Source organism: Chiloscyllium plagiosum, chromosome 2 (genome assembly GCF_004010195.1).
Source record: "Chiloscyllium plagiosum isolate BGI_BamShark_2017 chromosome 2, ASM401019v2, whole genome shotgun sequence".
Taxonomy (NCBI): Eukaryota; Metazoa; Chordata; class Chondrichthyes; order Orectolobiformes; family Hemiscylliidae; genus Chiloscyllium; species Chiloscyllium plagiosum.
The window spans coordinates 94850582-94867768 of NC_057711.1; the positions used below are offsets into that span (position 1 = coordinate 94850582).

A 17187-nucleotide genomic window follows, 5' to 3' on the forward strand; every position below is an offset into this window, starting at 1 on the left:
CATGCCATTAGCTGCTAGGGTCACATCCAGCTCTGTCTTGAATATGTCTAATGAACTGGCCCCAACAGCTTTCTGTGGTAGGGACTTCAACAGGTTCACAACTCTGAATGAAGAAGTTCTTCATCCTCTCAGTCCTGAATGGCTTAACCTTATTCTTAGACTGTGACCCCTAGTCTGGTCTTCCCCAACATCGGGAACATTCTTTCCGCAACTATCTTGTGCAGTCCCATTAGGATTTTATATGTTTCTATGAGATGTTTTATATGTTTCTATTATATGTTCCTCCTTCTTCTAAATTCCGGTGAATACAAGCCATGTTGATCCAACCTTTGTTCATATGTCAGTCCTGCCTTCCCAGAAATCAGTCTGGTGAACCTTTGCTGGACTCCCTCAATAGCAAAAATGTCCTTCCTCAGACTAGGACTAGTGATAGGTTGCATAAAGGCAAGCTGCACACAGTACTCTGTATGTGATATTATGACGGCCATTAGGAAAGGCTGAGGGACTTGAGGCTGTTTTCGTTACAGCAAAGAAGGTTGAGAGGTGACTTAATAGAGACATATAAGATAATCAGAGGGTTAGATAGGGTGAACAGGGAGAGCCTTTTTCCAAGAATGGTGACGGCGAACATGAGGGGGCATAGCTTCAAATTGAGGGGTGATAGATATAGGACAGATGTCAGAGATAGTTTCTTTACTCAGAGAGTAGTAAGGTTATGGAATGCTTTGCCTGCAACGGTAGTAGATTCGCCAACTTTAAGTACATTTAAGTTGTCATTGGACAAGCATATGGATGTACATGGAATAGTGTAGGTTAGGTGGGCTTCAGATTGGTATGACAGGTCGGTGTAACATCAAGGGCCGAAGGGCCTGTACTGCGCTGTAATGTTCTATGTTATGTATAACTGCAACAAGGCATCCTTACCCCTATACTCAAATCCACTCACTCTGAAGGCCAGCATTGCATTAGCTTTCTTCACCACCTGCTGCACATGAATGACAAACTTCAATGACTGAGGAGTCAGTGATAGGTTGCATAAAGGCAAAATACTGTAGATGCTGGATAGCTCAACAAAAAACAGAAAGAGCTGAAAATGTGTTGCTGAAAAAGCGCAGCAGGTCAGGCAGCATCCAGGGAACAGGAGAATCGACGTTTCGGGCATAAGCCCTTCTTCAGGAATGAGGAAAGTTTGTCCAGCAGGCTAAGATAAAAGGTAGGGAGGAGGGACTTGGGGGAGGGGCGTCGGAAATGTGATAGGTGGAAAGAGGTCAAGATGAGGGTGATAGGTCAGACTGGGGTGGGGGCAGAGAGGTCAGGAAGAAGATTGCAGGTTAGGAAGGCAGTGCTGAATTCGATGGATTTGACAGTCAAATCCATCGAATTCAGCACTGCCTTCCTAACCTGCAATCTTCTTCCTGACCTCTCTGCCCCCACCCCAGTCTGACCTATCACCCTCACCTTGACCTCTTTCCACCTATCACATTTCCGACGCCCCTCCCCCAAGTCCCTCCTCCCTACCTTTTATCTTAGCCTGCTGGACAAACTTTCCTCATTCCTGAAGAAGGGCTTATGCCCGAAACGTCGATTCTCCTGTTCCCTGGATGCTGCCTGACCTGCTGCGCTTTTCCAGCAACACATTTTCAGCTCTGATCTCCAGCATCTGCAGACCTCACTTTCTCCTCAAAAAACAGAAAGAACTAGATAAACTCAGCAGATCTGACAGCATCCGTGGAGAGAGAGAAACAATATTTTGAAGCCAATATTCCTCAACTTCTTTGGAAGTTTCTGTCTCCACAGCTGCCACCACACCTGCTGAGTTTCTTCAGCAGTTTGTTTTTATTCCAGTAGTAGGTTGAATTTTCTGTCAATATATGACTATACTATGGCCTTGGATAAAGCTATCTTAATACTTTATTACAAGAAAATGATGAGTCTAGCAAGCATTATGGAGGACTGTGAAAGGAAACTTTAAGAAGTTGTAGACAGATGACTAGAATGGGCAGATAAGTGACAGCTACAAACATCATCTTACTGAGAAAATGGTAAAAGCATGTCTGAACAGAGGGATATTTGGTTTCAAATACATAGTTCCCTGAAACTGTTGTTACATGTAGATAACTCAGAACAAAGGCTAACTGTATTTGGGATTTTATAAATAGGAGTGCAGAATAAAAGAACAAAGTAATAGTGATACTCTAAATATTGCTGAATGTAGATTTGCGTCCCCTATTATATACTGCATATTAAAGCCTCAAGGAACAGCAAACAGTGATGGATTAACAGTCATGAGAGATATTGAGCATATTTCCACTGGGTAAAAAGGAGGCTAAAAACAGAATTAATTGATAAGTAGATGACTGCCATGATTGAATAGCACAGCAGACTGATGGGCCGAATGGCCTAATTCTGCTCTATATCTTTGTTTTATTTTGTGATGAATTTTTAGAGTGAATGAGAAAAGATTATTTCCACAGATGGGATAGCAGTGACATTGGCCCATTTATTTCAAATTGTCAATCAGAAAGTGAAAATGGAGAAATTTATTTCTGTGCACAATTGTTGGAGCATCGACTTAACCACAGGGAGTTCTTTTTTCTATCAATGGCAAATTGTGGACAAGAAGAGCACAGAAAGTTTCAGGTCTATGGGGGGAAAGCAGACAGTAAGGTTATTGTGTTAAATTACAGTAACAAGTAATGGCATTGATATAATAATGTAACACTCTGTGCTGTAAATCTTTTCTGTCCTTCTGTTCTAAATTTCACAAAATGTATTTTTATTAGGCTTTATAATGTCCCCAAATGAATCCACACAATTCTGTTTGCTACTCCAGCTAAGTATATTTAATTAAGAATTAATTAAATAATATTTAATTAAGAATTAATTAAATAGGCAACTGATAGAATCAGAATCAGCTTGAATACTTTTGGGGAAAAAAATTTAACAGACTCCCAAGGAATTCCCCATGAATCAAAGTGTAGAATTTTTTCTCAAGAAGCTTGACACATACTCACCAACGCCACAGTTCCCTCCCACCCCTCCCCTTTCAGCCAAACCTCCTCAGTCTGCACCCGAACCTGCTTCAAATCCACTGGAGCTGATACACCACACATCCTAGTCAGGCTGATCCAGGCCACTCCCTAGCCAACAGACATGAAATCCCAGCCCTGACACATGCCATCCCAATCTCATGTTGGACTTGATTACTCCCACCCACCCTGATCAATCTTAAACACTTCATCACATTTTAGCTTCATGCAAACTTGCGCCCTACTTACTTGGTTCCCGACACATTATTCAACTACACCCTACCCACCTGCACTGTATTTACCTGGTGCTCTAACCTCTACTCATTTGGTATCCTACCCTTGCACTCTAACCCTTCCAGCTGGCATCCTAATTTTTTGTCATCCTATCTCCCCTAACCAACTGGTACCCTATCCTCCCAGCCCCCTAATATCACAGTTATCAAACATACTTATGATTTGACAGCAGCTGTCAAAGTAGTTGACTGAACTTTAAATGTCAGCACAAAGCAGCTGACCGCTTTGAAAAAAAAAGGCCTGGTTTTCCTTCCTCTGATGGTTCTGTGCCAAAAAAGAATTGTCAGAATGGAAGTACAGCTCCAAATTTCTGTGAAAGACCTGAACAGAATGTCCTCTCAGAAATGAGGAGTATTTTGCAAAAGGAGGAAAACCATCAGAAAATGGGCGGCATGGTGGCTCAGCGGTTAGCACTGCTGCCTCACAGCACCAGGGTCCTGGGTTTGACTCCTGCCTGTCTGTGTGAAGTTTGCACATTCTCCCTGTGTCTGCATGGGTTTCCTCGGGGTGTTCCGGTTTCCTCCCACAATCCAAAGATGTGCAGGTTAGGTGAATTGGCCATGCTAAATTGCCCACTGTGTTAGGTGTGTTAGTCAGGGGTAAATATAGGGTAGGGGAATTGGTTTGGGTGGGTTTCTCTTCAGAAGGGCGATGTGGACTTGTTGGGCTGAAGGGTCTGTTTCCACACTGTAGAGAATCTAATCTAATCTAAAATCTAGCCTGGAATTAGTGTTTTAGGTTCATAATCTTTTAGCAGAACTAGGGTTTAATAAGGTGGTTCATTAGAACTCAAGGTTATTGAAATGATTGCAGCCAAGGTGACAATAGTGTGTTCCATGTAAAATAAACAATTAAAATTGAATAATTAAAAATCAAAGTAAAATAATCTGTATTAAAGTGGCAGGCAAATGATTTGCATGTAGAAACATGAATTAGACTATTTCTAATTTTGAAGTTATTAATTAATAGTTAATATGTTGTAAATAACTTAAGTATGTCCATTGACTAAACTTGTATTAAATTTACAGTCTTTAAATAAGCTGTATTTCTTTATCTTTTTTTGCTCTGCAGTCCTGGTACTTGGGCTAGCTTGGTCCCATTCCAAGTGTCAAATGGGACTACCATCCTGCCAACAAATGTTCAGAATTACAGTTTAAACTTCATCAGTGAACCCTTCCTCCAAGCAGAGACAACAAACTGAAGATAATGAAGATCAAATATCATCTCTGGATCAACAACAAATGTTTTCAGAAACACAGAAACGTGATTGCTGCATTCACAATCACCAAATTCTTGCAAACTTAAAATTTGCATAAATGGTATTTCATCAGTAATACAGTGAGGGTGATTTTCATACTTGGATAACACATCATGCCAAGCACTGGCCTTTATTGAACACTGGGATCCACTAGGGGACAGTTGTTTTAATTTACAGATCTGACAAACTTAAAACACTTATTAGCTTTTAGATGTTTAAGACTTTGCATGTTTAAGTAATTAGTGGGGTTCAGGTAACTATTTTTTTATTCACTCAGTCCAGGAGTAGTAAAACTACAGCCCAGTCTTTTTGATTGATAAGGGTTTACTTGTATGATAAAGGCTGGATGAGGAATGTACATGTAATTATGTGTTTTCTACAAACTGTTGTCTGAGGGGACAAAAAGCCCACAAAGCACACAATTAGACTATGCACACTATGATACTACAGAAAACAAAACAAAAAGATGTAGATGGAGATTTACTGAATTTATGTTTAATGATTGGCTCACAAAATTGCTTCTTGTCACTGAACCCATTTTCCTTTCACTTTTAGTGTTTAGTATGCAGATCTGAACAAATCCTCTTAGATAAAGATAAGTATTTGGAAAAGCATCATATTTAGTTTTAAGCAGTAATAGTCCCTCACAGTTTAAGATGCTTTGAAATTAACTGAATACAAGAATGAAGCTCACTGATAGTTTTTTGTTGCCCTTAAAATGTCAGTAATTCTTTAAAAAAAACACTTAAGAGGCAAGTGCAATTTATCATATCTGATTGAGGGGTTTAATATAAGTCCTTGTGCCCTAGGACTCTAAATTGAGGGGATGTAATATAACCTTAAAATAAGTCTGATCATTTTTTTTGCCCCTCCCCCATTGAGAATGTGTATTAATTAAGGGGCATAAATGAATAATAGACACATGCTTGCTTAGGAAGGCAATTAAACACAATTGAAAATACTGCACTTGATTCCTTATACTCCATTTGCTCCTTGGAGTTTAAAAATATATAATATATATGTATCAAGTGTGTCAGGAAAATAAAGCATGGCGTAATCAGTTTCCAAGATGCTAATGTGAAAGTGTCACTCGGAGCTTATTGGTGAGCAGCACCGCAGTTTACAAATCAATGGCGACAGGGATGCAGCAGCTAAGTTTCTCGCACTCTACTGAGTAAACACTATTTTTAACCACAGGGTGCCGAATAATGCATGGTGCTTTTCTTGCACAATTAGCCTTGCTATCTGCCTGATAGTGCTAGTGGCAGGACTCCAGTGTGCATGTCAAGTCAGTTTTGCCCCTTCTGTTTCTCTGTAACTCTAATAGATCTTATCCTTGATTTGCACGAAGTTATATAGTCCACATTACGTGCCTTGCCTTTGAAATGAAACAGTGACATCACTGCACACGTTTGCTGCATATATTATAGCTCATCTTATGAAAACTACCATTTGTATGAAAGAAATTATTTTGTACTCCAGAGGAGAGTGTGACATCACTAATTGTCAATATTCAAATACTTTGTTATCTCATTTATAAAGCATATCATGGCTGTGAATAGTTGGTGCTTAAAATTTTTAATCAGCCAGTAATATTTTTCAGTATTTTTGGCAAGTTTTTTCTATTAATCTTTCATGTTTTTCATCTTTCAATTACTCATTTGGGGTTTTTTGAACTTTTAAGAATTATGCAATACCAAGTTTTGTCTAAATAGGTAAAGCTTTTAGCTGTATTGATTATCACAAGTTAGTATGCAGATTAGCTGATGTACGCTTTTTTTCCATTTAAATTGACCAAAGTTGGTGCTGCTTTCTATGCAGTATGGTAGGTCTTTACAAGATGGTTAAGGGGAGATGTTTTGGGGAGGGGGGTACTTTTAAGAAGAACTCTACAGCACAGTTGTGAAGCAAAATGGCATTTTCCAAACACAGGCTGCAAAGTAACTATTCTGTCAACTGTGACAATCTCTCAGCTACGTCCTTCTTTCGACTTTCCACCTGGGGTGCAAGATGAATTCATTGATTTACAAAAATATTAAAATGTAGTCATTTTCATTGGAGACAGGCTTGACTTGAGCTTCAATATTTATTGAACAGCTAGGATTTTCTCTTGTGAAAATTCACTTTGGCAGAGCTCCATCTCTCTGCTGGCCCCAAAAAACCAGAAGCAGAACTGTGGGTCTTAAATCACCTTTTCACTGACCTGCTCAGTCTCTTTGCCCTGAGAGCTAATTGTCAAATCCAGTCAGGAACTTGTCAGAAGTTGTTTTGAGATGAAATGCTCTTACATTTACTTCTGGCAGACTGCTTAATTAAAAAAGAATCTCTTCCAGTGTCCACAAGGGCATTCTAATTTGGCTTCTTTTTTATCATCATCATTGTTTACTGTTAAGCAAAATTCAATTACAGATCTAACCATCAAAAGCTGCAAAAATCCAGTATGACTTGTAAATTTGCTGTGACTCAAATTATAATTTTAAATACAGAGAAATCTGAAGAAATTCGTCAGGTCCGGCAGCACCCCTGGAGAAAGAAACAGAGTTAATGTTTTGAGTAAGATATGGACAGGTTCTGAAGAAGAGACATACCAGACTCAAAACATTAATTCTATTTCTCTCTCCACAGGTGCCGCCAGACATGCTGAGATTCTCCATCTTTTTCTGTGTTACTGAATTTCCAACATCTGTAGTATTTTGCCTTTATTCAATAATTTTAACTGTGTTGAATAAAAGTACTGTTTACTAGCTCTAAATTGTAGAGATTAAATATAGGTCTGTCTAATTGGAATAATAATGCTGCCTGGAAAACACAAAGATACAAATCTTAAAGTAAAGATCTTTTAAATGCTTTTGAATTTTAAAGAAAAGCAAACTACTTAAATGGTATTCTAAAAACTTGCTTCAACCTGTTGCCTCCCATTTCAAGTGAACAGGATTCGCAAAATGTGGATTAAGGTTTCTTGAAAACAGACAAAAAGGAATGGGAAGTATTTGCAACTCAAGTCAAGTCTCTGTTCTCCTCCTTCACCAGGATGTTAAATCTGATAAATTGAAGACACCCTGTTCTATATGCACTGTTTCTGTATTTCCCTAAGGTGCTTTGCAGTCTGAGTGTTGGTGCTACCAGTGAAGTGCATTTCCCCGTGTGATGTAAAAGTTAAGGCACAATACATTGGGGGATTTGTAAAAAAAAAACTGTAGGAGACTTGTTCTGAAAAAAATAAATAACTATAGCAATAGCTGTGGGAGTATGATTCAGACATGGCAGCTCAGTGTTAGTCGATTTGTTATGGCTGTGTAATGTGAGGGGAAACAAAGAGGGGTCTTGAAAATGAGCCACCCGCCTTGCAGACTAATTTGTACACTGTATAGTTTTGTTAAGAACATTTTAAAGTAATTACCCTTTTTTGTAATGCTAAATTTTTTTAAATGAGTTAATTGGGGGAAGAAATGATTACACTGGCTTTTGAAAGACCAGTTTATTATGCCATTTTTAAGAGGAAGAAAATCCTGTCTGGAAGCTGGACTTGAGTTAAAACTCTCCAGTTACCTAATTTATATATTAAAAAGAACTCAGTCCATATGGGAGTTTGTGTATTCCTATGCTTAAGAAGTGTAGGTTCCTAATTTTTAATCCAGTTTTAAATGGAGAAAAGTTATATTTTATGAAGGTTATTTTGTTGTATTTAGTGTTGAAAAGGTTGGTTTTCAGAAACATTTCATAATGTCAGAAGGAATACTGTCTTTTTTTTAAGTGTGTATGGATTCCAGTAAATGTTTGTGTGAGTTTAAATGTTGGTATTTATGATTTGAATGAAAGTGCACAAGGGCATCAGCAACAAATCCAGTAGAGGTATCTAAGCCAGTGCATAAACTCAGGTAGGATTCCTGATAGATCTGGTACAGTGTTGGAATACACTGCAATGCTGGGGGGTCCTATCTAGGAACTCTTGGTGGTGGTGACTGGTATGGATTTTGTTTATGTTGCACTTGTACCTGCATCATACAAAGATTACAGAAAGATATCCCATATACAGTGTACAGTATTCTGTTTTTGAAAAGACAATGCAATGTTGCTGGCAGTTAGGTCCCAAGAAGAATACCAGACATGATTTACATATTTCCAATAAAGTCTGCTGCTGGACATAACCAACTGTGTGCTTAGTGGATCTTCTATTTTTAAATCAAAATCCGGCCCGGTAAAGGTGTAGCACATGGAAATAGAAAGTAGAAAGATACCATAAGAAAAGAGAAGAAGAGGAGTGCTATTGAACTCTTTTCAATATTTGCACTTTTTATTTAAAAAAAAGCTCAGTGCTTCCCAAACTTCTTCCCACAGTGACTCCTATTGTGAAGCTTGAAAAATAATTTGCTTGCCTCAGGAAACAAAAAACTATGGTTCGGGAGGGAAGAGAAGATTATTTAGAGCCATGAGGTGGGCTCCAAAGCAGTCATTGCTGACTCCCAACCCTATTTGGGCTTCCGGACCCCCACTTTTGAAAGTCTTGTTTAACAAATTCCATACACATTTTTCCCAACAAATTAGTTCTTGAATTTTATGCTCTCTCTCAGCATGCAGTTGGCGACTAGACAGACTTCACTGGAATATGCACTAGGACAGGCTACATCATTGGTTTAATAAATAAAAGGAAGCCCAGATCATTGACATTGCTTTCTTTTGACCTGAATATGGCATTTGTATTCATTCTCTCTCATTTGGCAGGGTCTGATGCCAATGTCACGGTATCAGCTTCTTGTAGTGTTTCCATCCCACAGTACTTTTGCCACATTGTTAATAGTTTAAAGGAGACATGTTGGAAAGGGTCAATTTTCACCTTTGTGTTGCAATTTATTTCTTACAGAATGTATTTAATATACAGAAAAACAGAAAAAAAAAATGTTTCTCTAAGTATGAGTCTCTGGAAATATCTGTGTTTTAAGAGTTTACTGTATGTTTAAATTGTAAAAATGGTCTCAGTGTCAGTGGTGATACTCACCTCCCCGAAAGATGTCTAACAATGATCAATGCAGCATTTTCCAATCCAACCAACACTGAATTAGGGTCAATTGAACTTATTCCCATTACAGACAATATATGAAATATTTTTCTGGTAATTATAAATAACTATGATGGTCTTTCAGGCCACTTAACTGAATGGACTGGTTTATGTTGCAAGGTACATTAGAATAACAGTAATAATGAACACTATATATTGGCCCCTATACAATATTGCAGATTGTAGTTTGATCATAGCATTTGCTTTTGTTCCAAGTAATATCTAGTTCTAATAAAAAACAAAAACTGCTAGAAGCACATAGCATCTGTAATGGAAGAATAAAAGATAATGTTTCAAGTTTAGCTCTTTGTCTGAAGTGTGAGTAAGATATGTATCTGAAACGGCCCTTTGTTAATGTTTAAAGACGGGGTAAGCCTGATGTGGTCCATTAATTGAACTCTGATTATCTCCTAAATAGCTCAGAATTTTTTTATTTTCTTGTTAGATTTACAGTATATTTTGCTTTTATTATCTGCTTGTGATGATTCATCATTAGGTTCTAAAATAAATTTGCACACTGTTGATCCAATGCTAATGCCTAGGAAATCTTAAACAAAAACTCAAAGAGGCAGTGTTTTTGTTATAAAGACCCCTTTCTTGGAATATTGTTCACAAAAGCAAAATATAATGAAAAGTATGTGGTTTTGATAATTATCAAATTCTTGTGTAGATGTTACATACAAATGTTTTATTAGATGCAGTACTATTGGCTGGGATCTTACAAGGGTGACTAGCGTAATTCAATAGACTATATAAATGAGTATAACACATATGCTAGATAAATCACAACCTATCACAAATAATTTTTTCTCCTCCAGAATTGTCCACATCAAACCACCACATCTCTTTTGCCTCTTAAAGTCACAGGGATAACTAGTCAGCATTAAAGCACAAATGTGAGAAAATATTTCTTTTGTGCTGTTTGATTTGGATTGAAAAGTTCAAGCAAACTGTAGGATATGTGCCATCCACTGCAGTGAAGCTAGATATCTCTAACAAAGTCAAAGCTGTTGCAGGATCCTTGTGTTTAAGAGGCAGCTGTCAGGTCCCCTGACACTGAAACCACTTTCATCATGAACTGTTGTATTTTTAAAGAAATAGCATGATGCATTTTTATTATCAAAACTGTGCTGCAGGGACTGATGTGTATTGTCAACTGAAGGAATGTTGTTACAGCCATGGTTGCTACAGTAATGTATGTTCCATAAATGGAGACCATGGGATGTTACATTGACTTGTGTTAATGCAAAATAAGGATTCAACAACAAAAAAAAACCAGCATACGTTTACCAAAAATGTCAAACAAGCAGTGCCTGTTTAAACTTGCAGTCTCTGTTGAGTTCAGTTGTAAATCTATTCATTCAACTTGTTTTCTGCAAAGCTGATCCAACTTGCAGAATATGAGGGTAATTCCTGCTCAGCTGTCAGCTTCCTAGAGCTTGTTTACATGCTCCATATTCACAGAGGCAGTTACACACATATATAAATATTTGCATTGATGTGTGTAACATCCTGAAGTTCCATTTAAGTCTTGACACTGCGCATTGTACAGATAGTCTTTTCATTGTGAGTGTGGCTCCCAATCAATCTGTGAAGAACTTTCTCCAGATGGGAATTCTGAGAGGATTCTTACAATGTATTGTAAGAACTTTTTGAGATATTACTTTTGAGATCAACTTTTCTAGGACTGTGTGTTTCCATAGATACATGATGCTACATTTAGTACAGTAGTAGGTAACAAGTACCTGTAGTCAGTAAGTGCTTGCTAGCCACACACCAGGGTTGTTCCATTTTGAAACTGGAGTTTTTAGTCCCACAGACACAGCAATAGTATCCAAAAGGAAAATATTAAAAAAAGCTATTGTTATCGCTGCAGACAATGTACTGTATTCTGTTTCCAATTTGGATGCAAGTTCTGGGATGATTCAAAGCTGTTGAGATCAGTGCAAATGATCAACCCATAATGGGGTCTAAACTTTCACAAGTTTCAAACTGGTGTAAATTCAGCTTGACTTCTGTGATTGTAACTGTTATATCCAGCCTATACTGCTAGCAGCTGCTCATACTGCAGTCAATTACTGGAAGTGGATATGTTTCCTATGCAAATAAAGAAAAAAACAGTTTAAAAATAAAAATGAGCTATGCTACAACCATTGGTGGCCTGCCTGTTTGTTCAGTTCAGTGTTGATAGGTGACCTGTTTTTGACACAATTACATTTGTTCAAGCGCTGTTGTCTAATAAAGTTTCAGATTTTAAATCTTGAGTGCAAAATTAAAGAAACACATCAATTTGCTATAATCTTTATATGGGTTGAACCATCATTGAGATGGAATTTCATCTCAGGAGATAATAGACAGTTTTGGGTTATTCAGTTTAACACCGAGTATTCTTTTCAATTTTACCCCAGCTAAATCCATTTCTATTTCAATAGAGCTAGTTTTTTACTTGGTTATTCTCCGTTACTTACGAAAAGCTTTTGCTGTAATTATCAATATTCTCCAAATGTTTTCTTATGGACACTTAGTCCAGTTGACCCAGAAATGCCTCCTTTCTAATTAGGCTGAGAACATGCTAGTCCAGAAAGTTCACTGAACACGTTTCAGAAATTTCTACCCTCTTTCGTTCTGTTTCCCCAAATATTTATTAAGCTAATATTTGTGTCTCCCAGTATCATCACTCTTTAATGCTTTCATATCGGCGATTTGTCTGTTGATGTGCTCCTCTCTCTCTTTTTAGAATACATGACAGAATACCACTGGCAACAATTTCATATATTTAGTTTTCTTTCTCAATTCATTTATTTCAGTTTTGTCCTTGCCCTTTCAAGAACATACACTCTTTCCAGGATTGAACGGCAATGATTTCCATAATAATACTGCCACCTCATCTCCCTTTTCTCCTTATATCATGTGTAAAAACAAAACACTACAGATGCGAGACCTCTGAAGAAAAAACAGGAAGTATTAGAGAAGCTCAGCAGGCCTGGTAGAATCTATCTGAGAGCAGGAGAGAGAATCATAGAATCCCTACTGTGCAAATAGAGACCATTCACCTATTAAGGCTGTATGACTGAGAAATAAGAAGGATATGATCACCTTGATGGAATTGTATTATGGGCCCCTAGTAGTATGTGGGAAATTGAACACTAAATGTGCAGGGAGATTTCAGATAGCTGTAAGAAAAGTAGAGTTATAATAGTAGGGGATTTAACTTTCGAAACATTTCAGAGGGAAGTCAGGAAGGCAAAAGGGAACATGAGATAGATTTGGCAGATAAGGTAAAGGAGAATCCAATGAAATTCTATAAGTATTTTAAGGGCAAAAAAGTAACTTGGGAGAGAATACAGCCCCTTCAAGATCAATGAGATTGTTTATGTGTGGAGCCACAGAAGATTGGTGAGATCCTAAATGAATATTTCTTGTTAATACTTACTGTGCAGAAAGACATGGAAGCGAGGGAACTTGGGGAATAAACAGTGATGGCTTGAAAAGAGTTCACAATACAGAAGAGGAGGTGCTGCAGTTATTAAAAAAGCATAAACATGGACATTGAGGGAAGCTAATGAAGAAACTGCAGGGCTCTAGCGGAGACATTTATATCATCAACAGCCACAGATGATGTGTTGGGAGAATGGAGGGTAGTTAATGTGCCATTGCTTAAGTAAGGCTGCAAGAAAAGCCAGGGATCTTCAGACTGGTGAGCCTAACTTTAAAGGTGGTTAAGTTGTTGGAGGGGATTCTGAGAGACAGGATCCACATGCATTTGGAAGGCAGGGACTGATTAGCGATAGTCAGTATGGCTTTATGGGTGGGAAATCATGTCTCACATTTTGATTGAGTTTTTTGAAGGCATGGTAAAAACAATGACTGCAGATGCTGGAAACCAGATTCTGGATTAGTGGTGCTGGAAGAGCACAGCAGTTCAGGCAGAATCCAAGGAGCTTCGAAATTGATGTTTCAGGCAAAAGCCCTTCATCAGGAAAGCATGACTAAGAAGACAGAGTGGTAGATGTTGTTTCTATGGACTTTAGCAAGGCCTTCGACAAAGTTCCACATGGAAGACTGTAAGGTTAGATCACATGGGATCCAGCGAGAGCTAGATGATTTGATATAAAATTGGCTTGATTGTAGGAGATGATAGGGTTGTTCAGACTGGAGGCCTGTGACCTGTGACTTACTGCAAGGATTGACACTGGGTCCACTGTTGTATGTAATTTATATAAACAATTTGGATGAGAATATAGGAGGCATGGTTTGTAAGGTTGTGGATGGCACCAGAATTAATGGTATAGTGGACAGTAATGAAGGTTAGCTAAGTATACAACATGATTTTGATCAATTGGGCTAACGGGTCGAGGAACAGCATATGGAGTTTAAGTTAGATAATGCATTTGGTAAGACTTTTGCAGTTAATGGTAGGGCCCTGGAAGTGTTGTCAAACAGGTAGAAGGCGGCATTTAGCACAGTTGACATCATTGATCAGAGTGTTCAGTATAGGAGTTGCGACATCATGGGAAATAGATGGGAGCTAAGAGATAAATAGGACGTTGAAGATGAGGCTGGGGGGAAGATAGTTGGGAAGGTGATACATGGGGTGGAGGGTGATTGTGATAGGTCGCTGGAGAGAGTGGAGTGGATGGATGGGAAGGAAGATGGAGAAGTAGGATAGGTCAAGAGAGTGGTGCTGTTCGAGGATTCGATCTAGGATGAGGTGGGGAGAGGGGACATTTGGAAACTACTGAAGTTGATACTGTGTGGTTCAAGGATCCTAAGGTAGAAGATGAGGCATTTTTCCTCCAGTCATCAGGTGACTTTGATTGGCTCTGGAGAAGGCCCAGGATGTTCATGCCCTTGGCAAAGTGGGAGGGGGAATTGAAGTGGTCGGCCATGGGGTGGTGGGGTTGTTTGGTTGTGTATCCCAGAGGTGTTCCCTGAAACACTGCATAAGTTGGCATCCTGTCTTCCCAAAATAGAGAAGACCACATCAAGAGCAACAGACACAGTAGATTAGATTAGATTACATTACAGTATGGAAACAAGCCCTTCGGCCCAACAAGTCCACACCGACCCGCCGAAGCGCAACCCACCCATACCCCTACATTTACCTTCCTGAAGAAGGGCTTATGCCCGAAACGTCGATTCTCCTGTTCCCTGGATGCTGCCTGACCTGCTGCGCTTTTCCAGCAACACATTTTCAGCTCTGATCTCCAGCATCTGCAGACCTCACTTTCTCCCCTACATTTACTCCTTACCTAACACTACAGGCAATTTAGCATGGCCAGTTCACCTGACCTGCACATCTTTGGACTGTGAGAGGAAACCGGAGCACCCGGAGGGAACCCACGCAAACATGGGGAGAACGTGCAAACTCCACACAGTCAGTCGGCGGAGGCGGGAAGTGAACCCGGGTCTCTGGTGCTGTGAGGCAGCAGTGCTAACCACTGTGCCACCATGCCGCCCCAGTAGATGAGGTGGGTGCATGTGCAGGAAAATCTCTACCAGATGTGAAAAGATCCTTTGGGGCCTTGAATAGAGGTAAGGAGGAGATATGGATACAGGTTTTATACATGTTGCGGCGGCAAGGGAGGGTGCTGGGAGCAGAGTGTGGGTTGGTGGGAGGTGTGCACCTAATAAGGGAGTCTTAGATTAGATTCACTACAGTATGGAAACAGGCCCCTCGGCCCAGCAAGTCCATACCGACCCTCTGAAGAGCAATCCAGACCCATTCCCCTATCCCATACTTATCCCTGACTAATGCACCTAACACTGTGAACAATTTAGAATGGTAAATTCACCTGACCTGCACATCTTTGGATTGTGGGAGGAAACCAGAGCACCTGGAGGAAACCCACACAGACACAGGGAGAATGTGAAAAATCCACTCAGATAGTAGCCCAAGGTGGGACTCAAACCCAGGGCCCTGGTGCTGTGAGGCAACAGTGCTAATCTCTGAGCCACCATGTCATAGAGGTAATGTTCTCTGTGGAACGCAGATAGAAGTGGGGAGGGAAATATGTCTCTGATGCTCAGGTCTGATTGTAGGAGGTGGAAATGGTGGAGGATAATGCACTGCATCCGGAGATTAGTGGTGTGGAAGGTGAAGACCAGGGAGTTTCTATCTTTGTTGCGATTGGAGGGGTGGGGTTCAAGAGTGGAGGTGTAGGAAGTGGAGAAGATGCACTGGAGGGCATTGTTGATCATGTGGGTTCAAGAGTGAGGTGTAGGAAGTGGAGAAGATGCACTGGAGGGCATTGTTGATCATGTGGGAGGGGAAATTGTGGTCCTTGAAATAGGTTGTCCTGATTTAGAGGGATGTGGGCCAAATGCAGCCAAATGTGACTAGTTCAGTTCAGGAAACTAGTATGGATAAGCTTGGCCAACTTGGCCAAAGGGCTTGTTTCCATGTTGTTTGAGTCTATAACTCTACACATTGGTAGTAACAACACGGACAGGAAGAGTGACAAGGTCCTGAAAAGTAAGTTTGGGAAATTAGGTAGTAAATGGAAAAGCAGGATCTCTAGAGTTGTAATCTTGGGATTACTCCCTGTGCCACATGCCAGTGAGACTAGTAATACGAAGGTAGTACAATTGAATATGTGGCTAAAGAACTGGTGTACAGGGAGAGCTTCAGACATTTGGATCACTGAGGTGTTTTCCAGGACAGGTTCGATCTGTACAAGAAGGATGGATTGCACCTAAGCTGGAAATACACCATTGTCCTCATAGGGAGGTTTGCTTATGTCACTCAGGAGTGTTTAACCTAACATGGCAGGGGAATGGGAACAAGAGTAAAATGACTGCCGAGGAATTATAGACTAAGGACAGTGAGACAAAGAGGAAAAACGGTCAGCGAGGATTTACTGAACACAGCAGGACTGGTAGTCTGACATGTATTTGTTTTAATGTGAGGAGCATGACGGGTAAGGTAGAAGAACTTAGAAGACCACAATATATAGGCAAATATATTCGGCCATTCGGCCCATTGAGCCTGCTCTGCCATTCGATCATGGCTGATCGGTTTTTCAACCCCATTTTCCTGCTTTGCCCCCATAACCTTTGATCATCTTGGCAAAGTAGAACTGATCTATATCTATTTTAAATATACTCAATGACCTGGCCTCCACAGCCTTTTGTGGCAAAGAATTCCACAGATTCACCACTCTCTGGCTAAAGATATTTCTCCTTATCTCCATTCTAAAGAGACTTCCCTTTGTCTCAGGAAGTGCCTTCGGGTCCTTGACTCTCCTGCCAATAGAAGCATCATCCCTCTGTTCACTCTGTACAGGCTGTTCTGTATTCTGTAAGTTTCAATCAGATCCCCCTTCATCTTTCGAGATTCCATTGAGTAGAGCCCCAGAATCCAAAAATGTTCCTCATATGTTAGAATTTGGATTAGTACATGTAACTATGATAGAACATAGAATAGTACGAAACAGAACAAGCCCTTCAGCCCACGATGTTGTGTGCCAACCATTGATCCTCATGTAAGGTAAACCTGATGCACGAACCCTCAAATTTCTGTGACCATATGCATGTCCAGCAGTCTCTTA

The 17187-nt window shown here is 39.7% G+C and overlaps 1 protein-coding gene across 12 annotated transcripts in view; it reads left to right on the forward strand.

Annotated features, from left to right (window-relative positions):
• The window catches only part of LOC122562011 (nuclear factor 1 B-type-like), a 624396-nt gene extending 612609 nt beyond the window's left edge, over nucleotides 1-11787 (forward strand). For all 12 annotated transcript variants that reach the window (XM_043714459.1, XM_043714413.1, XM_043714404.1 and 9 more), the window contains one exon: nucleotides 4395-11787. In XM_043714459.1, coding sequence (XP_043570394.1) covers nucleotides 4395-4524 — 130 coding nt within the window. In that variant the 3' untranslated portion in view covers nucleotides 4525-11787. The remainder of the gene's footprint in view (nucleotides 1-4394) is intronic.
• Nucleotides 11788-17187: the final 5400 nt, after the last annotated feature.